The sequence below is a fragment of the Nelumbo lutea genome, chromosome 2, assembly GCF_056320005.1.
Source record: "Nelumbo lutea isolate HS-2025 chromosome 2, American lotus-T2T, whole genome shotgun sequence".
NCBI lineage: Eukaryota > Viridiplantae > Streptophyta > Magnoliopsida > Proteales > Nelumbonaceae > Nelumbo > Nelumbo lutea.
The window spans coordinates 39,097,204-39,106,309 of record NC_142685.1 but is presented as its reverse complement, the minus strand read 5'-3'; the positions used below and the strand labels follow the sequence as shown (position 1 = coordinate 39,106,309).

Here is a 9,106-nt window from a genome sequence, read left to right as displayed (position 1 = left end):
TTTTTAAAAATAAAATAAAAATAAAAACATAATGGTTGACATTATAAAGAATCACAGGGAGTGGGGATCCCCACGAGGATGGGGATGGGGATAACTTTGTCCCTGTTAGCGGGGATGGAACATGGATATCGATGGGGATGGGAAGAAGCTCCATGTCCTTGCCCCACCCCGTTGCCATTCTGAATTAAACTAATGAAATTGACCAACCCAATTTATAGTATATCTAGTCAGCTTTGGTTCAACAATTTCTCAACCCGACTAGTTTAAATCAATTTCACTTTGGCCATTTGTAAACTGACTAAAATTGAATGACCCGACCATAGACATATATTAATATTTTATATTTTGAATATATTTATTTAATATAGGAAATTAGGAAAATTCCAATATTTCTTTGGCTGAAATAGTTTATATCATTAATTTAATTTTTAAGTTTATTTTTTTAATAATGCCATTATATATATATTTTTAATTTAAACTTAATTTTTTTAAGTTTAAATCTTTTGAACTGACCGACCAAACAAAAAATTGACCCAAACTGATATAACTTGAGTGACCAACCCCCCAACCTGACTAGGTCAATTTTGTTGGCCAAACAACCTACAACTGAACCAAACCAACTTGTGAACAATAGTTTAATCTCCAATAATTATTAAAAATTTATAGAAAAAAATACATAATAAATTAAATTTAAAAGGATAAATAATAGCAGTTTAAGCTCCAATAATTATTGAAAGTTTTCTATTAAACAACAAAACAAAAATAGATTTATACCTAATTATTGAAAATATATTTATCACAAAAAATAATAAATAATTACTGAAATACAATAAATATTAATTTTAGTATAGATAAATATATAATAAATAAAGATTAAGTTTTTAAAATTATTATTAATAAACAATATTTTTTGAAAGTTATTTTCTAGAATTATTAATTGGTATAAATGAAATTAATTATTAAAAATATTATTTATTTATTGAAATAATATCATTATTTAAATTTTAAAATATTAATTACTTGTTGAATTTAATAATCCATAAAATTATAGTACTATTAAGTAACTATTTAAAATATATCATTGATTGATTTAAAATATTAATTTTAATATTCTTTTATTGAAATATTGAAATATTATTTCATTTATAATGTTATATTTTTATTATTTGAATAACATTTAGATTGAAAATCTAGAAAATCATAATTTATATTGTTTGTACATAATTTCATGATGAATTTTGTAAAAATTTATAGTGATTAATAATATGAATATTAGTAAGTCAATTATAATTATTTTTTGTCTTTTTAACATATATTTTAAAGTTATTATAAAAATTTGTTATAATATTTAAATAATTCTTAAATTTTTTAATTTAAACTTTCTTTAGATAGATGTAGATAAAAAAGTGGGGGAGAAGATAAATAAGAATTATAGATCATTTAGGAAAGAAACTCTCTACTAAATTAGATATTACTTGGAAGAAAGTTGGGGATAGTAGGGGAGGTTGTTTTAGAGAAATTTTAAGATATTGGATTATTTAGGTTATTGGAACGTGTGGGAGAGAGAGAAAGATTTTAGGAAGTTTTTTTTTTGAGAAAAGTAGAGTTTCTAATTGATAGTTTTGAATTAGTTTGATTTGGGTTATCTAGACCATTTGAGCGGCAACATTGTATTATTAAGGGGTGCTAGTTTACTTTTGGCTATATGGGTTGTGTTTGGTTCTACACATCAACATCACATAGGCGTTGGTGTTTATTGCAAATGAAACAACTGTTTGGTTTCATTGTTTATCAAATAAATGGTAGAAAATTGAAACGCTTTGATTTTTGTGCATGAGACATTTGAGGAAATGTCAAATTCTTGTTTTTTCCAATGCCCCAAAATTTATTGAAACCAAATGGTGATGTGACACAATTTAATGTGTATTAATTTGAAGTGAAAAGTAAAAAACGTTTAAAGCGATGCCCAACCAAACAACACAAATAGGAAACTTTTAAAGTGAAAATATACAAATAAACGTTTAAAGTGAAAAAAATACAAATAAATGGTCATCTATAAACGCCCACAGAACCAAACACAGTGTGTGCCTGAAGGAACTACGTTCAATCTGGTTGCAGTTATCGCCAATGGTCATGTATTTGTATCCAACATTTTGCAGCATTATGAAGTCAATGATGGTATGAGGACTGAAACAGAGTATCCTTTATTACCACTTTCTACAACTTTAGCAAGGACTAGATGAATTCCTCCTTCTTTAGGTGTTATTAAGATGAATGTGGACGGAGCTGTTGGTATGTCTCCTTTAAGGGCAGGTATTGTGCCACGGAATTATTTGGGGGCCTACTTCTCTCATTCTCTTTGCTGTAGTTTCTTTTAACATGCAAGATCCTTGGTTACTAAAACAATGGCTCTTCTTAGAGGATTGAAATTAGCAATAGAATTGAAGATCAAATCAGCCCCTTACAATGTCCTACTGCACATTCCCGCCATATATTGAAAATATTTGGTGATGGCACATCAAATTAGCACATTAAATAAATATTTCATAAATATTTTGACTTTGGTCAAAATTGGGTATTAATATTTTTCAAAGATGAATAACGGCATTTTAAAAGAGGGGTAAAAAAAATTTCAAGTGATTATTTAACGTAATTACAACTTCGTACCTACCTCATCCCAATCCAAAAATAATAATATCATCATCAGTAAATATTTTCAACACACGGAAGAGCTGTGCTGTGAGACGTTGTGGGGGTAATGTTGTGGAGGGCTGATTTGGACTTTCCCTGCATAGCAGTTGGAAGTTATGCCTTGTCTATAAATCAATGTTTGTTGGTGGATGAGATACAACCATCATGATGTATCAGCGATTTGGTTGTTGAATGCAAACATCTGCTTGGGTATCAATTTTTTGAATTCTCGATGTGTCATATGTATAGAACCATAGGGTTAAGACTTATTATAAAAAAAGAGAAAAACATTATATTAAGACTTAAAAGATGGAACTGACAGTTGAGAGGAAGACTATCTGTACATGAAGTATTAGAACCAGATGTGTTGTACCAATTAAAGAAATGGATAGATAGCCTTTGTGAAGTGAAGGGTACGGATTGATAAGAATCATGAGAGGTTTGATCTATTCGCCATCACCAATATCTTCATGGATTTTCAACTGTTTTTCTCTTTTTCTTTTTCTTTTCGAGTGGTGGGGTGTAGGGGTAAAGATGGATTTGGACCATTTGGCCAGAGAACCTGACCCACTTATATATATATAATATGTTTTTTTAAGTAGTGTAGTTTTCATAAATGAATTTGATAATTGACTATTGAAATTCGATTTTAATAGAAGTTTTCAATTGGGTCTGCCAAGATTCTGTCTCGAAGTTAATGGTGGAGGGTTCAAGTTTTCAACTTTTCACATCAGCTCAGGCCACATACTTGTTTTTGGTAGATTGCCCAAAAAAAGTTTTTGATGAAATATCTCTCTCTCATTCCTTCTTTTTAATTTGATTCATTTTCCTTGAACAAAGTGCACAAAATCAGATGGCCCAGATGGGTTTACAGATCCTTTTTTTTTAAATTCCGAAGCCGTCAGATTGAAATCTGCACAAGGGCCTAGCTTACATTAATTCCAATCAAACTATATTGCAATGTGAAACCCTTCATACTGAATCAGTTTTCTGCTGTTTTGTTTGTTTTTGGTTTGTGGGTTTCAATTCGTACGGTCATTTAAGGTCTGAAGAAAAAGGATAGCAGAGAGGGCCAGAGAGAGAGATAGAGAGAGAGCAGAGGGCTATTAGGTCTATGGGTTTTCTTGCTGGTTCAGCTTTACTTGACTGCATGGGTTTTGTTTGCATGTACACAATGATGAGAGCGTCAGTAAAAGGATACCCCAAAAGGATTCTGAGGATAAATGAAGCAAATGGTTGCTAATGAACCCCATGACCCATTAGAAACAAGAATTTGGAAATACAAAAGAACCCCAAAACAAATAGTCATCATAACCAGGTTTAATTCATGGCTCCATAGCTGTCCCACGTTGGTTTTTTTAATTAGTATTAATTACGTAAGATTTAATGAAAGTTGGTATAAGCATTCATTAACGATTAATAAATGCCGCATATCCCTTTTATAAATGATCATTCATTGTTTATTTTAAATTGTAAAAAATAGTAAAATTAAATGTATTTGTCTGAGACGTTCTGAACAGGTTAAGGACACAGGCGTTTTTGCACAGAACCCATCAAAACAAACCTATGGATGGTAGTGCATCAAAGCCAAGCATAGAACCTAATTAATAAGACACCTGTGACTGTGAGAGTGACAGGAAGCTGCTTCGGACCCAAATTTTAAGCCTCAAAATTGGGCTGGAAGCCTGGAACCAAGGAGTGAAAACCAAAATTGAGCAAGAGGAAAAGTGGGGAGGAGAATCAATGGACATTTTTTTTTATTTTCACTGATTTTTAATTCCATTTCTATTGAAGATTTTCTCCTCTAAATCAAGCAAAGATGAACAGAGAAGTAACAGTTGTAGAAGGGCACAAGGAGTGTAGTAGAGAAGGAGTGAAGATCTTCTAAGGTTTCTGCAGACTTTGAAAAGCCTGAGAGAAATTGTCAGATAAAAAGGGCTGGTTGATTAAGAGAGAATAAAAACCTCAGAAAAAGGAGGGGCCCAGTCTGCAGTAGACCACTTTGTTTCTCCTTATTATATAATCTTTTTTCTATTTTCTCTCTGTGTTTTCTGGGCTTGGTTTTACTTTTGTCCAGTTAATTTTGGGTTTTCTTGTTTTCCATGTAATTTATCCCTGCAATATCACATGCACTATCAAGATTTGAGATCTTACTCCTATTTTTGGATACGTTTTGATTTGGGTTTATTGTCTACCGATCTGCTAGACTGCTACTAACTCCAAATCACCAACCATATTCCTTGTCTGTTTCTATGACCTTGAAATATCATCTCTTCATCTTTCACAATCCTGGTCCTTCATTGCAGCGATTTTTGTTCAAACCCTCCATGAAAAAACAAGAAATTAAACCTGCAAATCTGTAATCCAACCCAGATATCCCCCAAACAACAATGACCCATCTCTCCCAACTCCCAATTCCATAAACCCCTTTTGTTTTTAGCCTTTCTATTCGCTGTTCCTAATTTTTGTTTACTTTTATCCACACACACAGCCAATCTTTTCCATTTCAACTGTACGTCTCAGTTTCGTTAAGAAAGAGAAGAATAAGATCGATCAAAACTCAAAACTGAGTTTGTTTCTCCACAAAGGCACAGACCAACCAAATTCGAGTTCGGATTTGTATATCCTCACCCAAAAACTGTTCCCAATCCCACATCCATACCCACAGGTCACTACAGGTGGTAGGCATCATTGGGAATATACCCCTTGTCCAAACACTCCAAAACTTTCCTCTATAAATCAACAAACTAACCCATCTCTTCAAAACTCCATAATCCATCGGTTTCTTTCTCTACCACCTTTCTTAGTGTCTCTTACTTTGGCAAATAAAACCAATCACAAAATCCAAACTTCTCCGAAGCCCCTTTTTTTACCTCTCTCTTTCAACTTTGTTGACAAACTTCTCAGTTTCTACGAACACGCAAAAGAGATAAAAGGATGAAGAAAAAGCAGAACCAAAGTTCAAACTGCAACGCCGACCAGTGTCCCTGTCTGTAAACCAAGCAAACCCCATCTCTTCGAAGATCAAACACCCCCAATCCACTCCAGTTTCTTCCATAAATCAACAAACGGCAAACCATCTCGGCAAACTCCAAAATCCGTCGGTTTCCCTGCAAACTAACCCATCTCCATCTCTTTGGTACTCCAGAGCCTATAAAGTTTCTCAATAAAAAACCAAACTTGTCTTCTCCTCCTTACTTGGTTTTTCTTTGGCAGCGAAAATTAACTGAAAATGAAGGAGTTTTGGACGTCTCTGGCTTCATTAATGGGCGTCTTCGCCTTCTGCCAAAGCCTCCTCCATGCCGTCTTCCCACCGGAGCTCCGGTTCGCCTCCGTCAAGTTCTTCAACCGTATCTTCAACTGGTTCTCTTCTTACTGCTACTTCGACATCACCGAGATCGACGGCGTGAACACCAACGAACTCTACAACGCTGTTCAGCTTTATCTGAGCAGTTCGGCCTCGATCACTGGCAGCCGTCTCAGCCTCACTCGGGCCCTCAATTCAAGCGCCTTTACATTCGGCCTATCCAATAACGACTGCCTGGTCGATACCTTCAATGGCGTCACCGCTTGGTGGGAACACGTCGTCACGCAGCGGCAGACACAGACCTTCTCATGGCGACCTCTACCCGACGAGAAGAGAGGCTTCACACTTCGAATTAGGAAGAAGGATAAAGCCCTGATCCTCGATTCTTATCTAGATTACATCATGGACAAGGCCAGCGAGATCCGTCGGAAGAACCAGGACCGTCTTCTCTACACCAATTCGCGAGGTGGGTCGCTTGATTCGAGGGGTCACCCATGGGAATCGGTTCCGTTCAAGCACCCAAGTACTTTCGACACTCTGGCCATGGACCCAGCAAAGAAGGCCGAGATAATGGCTGATCTTCGAGACTTCGCTGATGGGCAATCGTTCTACCAGACGACGGGTCGAGCCTGGAAGAGAGGGTATCTTCTTTATGGACCACCTGGTACTGGTAAATCGAGCATGATTGCCGCCATGGCCAATTACCTTGGCTATGATATCTATGATCTTGAACTCACTGAAGTAAATACCAATTCAGAGCTTCGGAAGCTTCTCATGAAGACGACTTCTAAATCAATTATTGTTATCGAAGACATCGACTGCTCCATCAGTCTAACCAACCGGAAGAAGTCGGCCGGGAGGAACTACCATGACCCGATCCCTGATATGCGAGGTGGAGCTGGTTCGGGTGGTGAGGATGGTGGGAATTCGATTACACTTTCAGGTCTTTTGAACTTTACAGATGGGCTGTGGTCTTGCTGCGGAAGCGAGAGGATTTTCGTGTTCACGACGAACCACATTGAGAAGCTTGACCCTGCGCTGTTGCGGTGTGGGCGCATGGACATGCATATCTTCATGAGCTACTGTTCTTTCCCGGCATTGAAGATTCTTCTGAAGAATTACTTGGGACTGAATGAGGGCGATTTAAAAGATGAGGTACTGAAGGAATTGGAAGCTGTGATCGATATGGCGGAGATGACTCCGGCAGATATCAGCGAGGTCCTGATCAAGAACAGGCGCGACAAGGCGAAGGCGATGGCGGAGTTATTGGCGGCATTAAAGAATCGGGCGGAGTGTTACCGGAAGGGGGCGTCGAGGGAGAAGAATTCGACGGAAGTGGAGGAAGAGGAACAGGAGAAGAGGGCATTGGAGATGCCGAAAGAGGGTTGTGAGATGCAGGAAGACTGCAACAAAGGAGAGGCTGAAGAGGGGAAGATTAACTGAGAGAGAGAGAGAGAGAGAGAGAGGAAACTGGAAAGGATTCATTTTTAGTTTTGCTCTTGAATTTGATTTGTGCACATTGATAGAATACCAAGAAAGTGGAACAAGGACCTGTTTGGATATTCAAATATCAAATTTTGATGGTGGGGTTTGTGATTCTGAAGAGATGACAAGGGAATCAAGGAGGAAAGTTCTATTTTTCTCTCTTCTTTCTTGAGTTATTTTTGCAAGTTTTATATCCTGTCTTGTTGTTTTTGTCTGAATAATGAAAGTTGACCTTATATGGACTATAGATTGCATAACATATATTTGCATGTGGGCTGTTTTGTTCAGTATCATGATAGTCTAGAATCATATTTCTGACTCATCTATCCTATGCTTTTGTTTCCATTCTAGGTTCCAGATATTGAATTTTATTCTCTACTCATAGCTTTGTAGCTATAAAATATAGGATCATGAGAGAGAGAGAGAGAGAGAAAGAGTTGCTGTTGTATCCTTCTTGGTAATTTGGGCATATTGTGAGAATAACAAGGGATCCATATGTAATTTAATAAGGAACAAACAAGAGCTAAATAAATGGGTTTGTTGGGGAGATAGAGAGAGAGAGAGCCCATGTGCAGCAAATTTCCATTAGATTCCAGTTATGATTAATGTTTTTTCTTTCTTTAATTTTGGAGGTGACAAGTTAGAATTGAAGAGCCGAATTTTCTCAAAAGGTGAAGACCAAAAGACAATCAGAGATTATGTTTTGGGGGAAAGATGGGAATTTGCTTAACAAACAATCTAGAAGTCTTCTCTCGAATTAAGAAAAGTTGATTAATATTTGCTTCATTTTTTGACTTTGAGGACTTGCAAAGGTGGATCCATCTCGAGCTGGTGTAGATATTGGCCTAGGTGAAGACAAGAAATTATATACAGATGATGTAGAAAGGAGATCATGTCAAGAAAAGGCAGACCATCAACATCCATCTTAATCTATTACAGATCAAAAGCTAAAAAGGGGAGGACCATATACTGTACATCTTTTTGTGATCTGGATACACTTATTGGTTTCATGTTCGATTTGCAATCCGTAGCCCTCTAGCTATAGTGACTAGGGGTGGTAGTCTTACCTACCAGAACATGTGGTTTTGTTTCGAGGGAGAATTTAGGGTCCAAAGTGGGAATAGTTTAGAAATGTTAGTTTGGTTAAGTTTACCCTCAATCCATGCATTACCAAAGGTAAATTTTAATTTAACGTTTTCAAAATGCCATGTAACATCTTTAACGATATTAGTTGAGAATCCAGAGCCCACCTCAACACCAACCTCACATCACATTGTGTATTAGTAACATTTCTCTATTAATAATCTATACTATTTTAAAAAGTACAAATAGTCTCAAGAATATTTTTGGAATTTTTTAAGGATAAAATTTATCCATCTATATTTGCATTTATTGATAAAAAATGAGGACAAATACGATAATTGGTTATTGATATTGAATGAGTTGAAAAGAGGTAATTTTAAGATATTTAATTCATTCAATTCCCTCTCATTAAATCCAACTTTTAAGGTATTAACTTGCATTTGTTTTCATTGAATCATATATTTAAGACATTTTTGTTTATTTTTATCATTAAATTCTATTAATTAAATCTATATATAATAAATTAATAGTTCCAATAAC

General features: G+C 35.7%; 1 protein-coding gene across 1 annotated transcript; it reads left to right on the top strand.

Moving 5' to 3' along the window:
* Positions 1 to 4,939: 4,939 nt before the first annotated feature.
* LOC148869997 (P-loop containing nucleoside triphosphate hydrolases superfamily protein) lies at positions 4,940 to 7,773 on the top strand. Its single transcript, XM_088967256.1, has one exon. It carries the CDS (start codon positions 5,924 to 5,926, stop codon positions 7,439 to 7,441), a length of 1,518 nt encoding a protein of 505 aa, XP_088823382.1. The 5' UTR covers positions 4,940 to 5,923; the 3' UTR covers positions 7,442 to 7,773.
* The last annotated feature ends 1,333 nt before the right edge of the window (positions 7,774 to 9,106 follow it).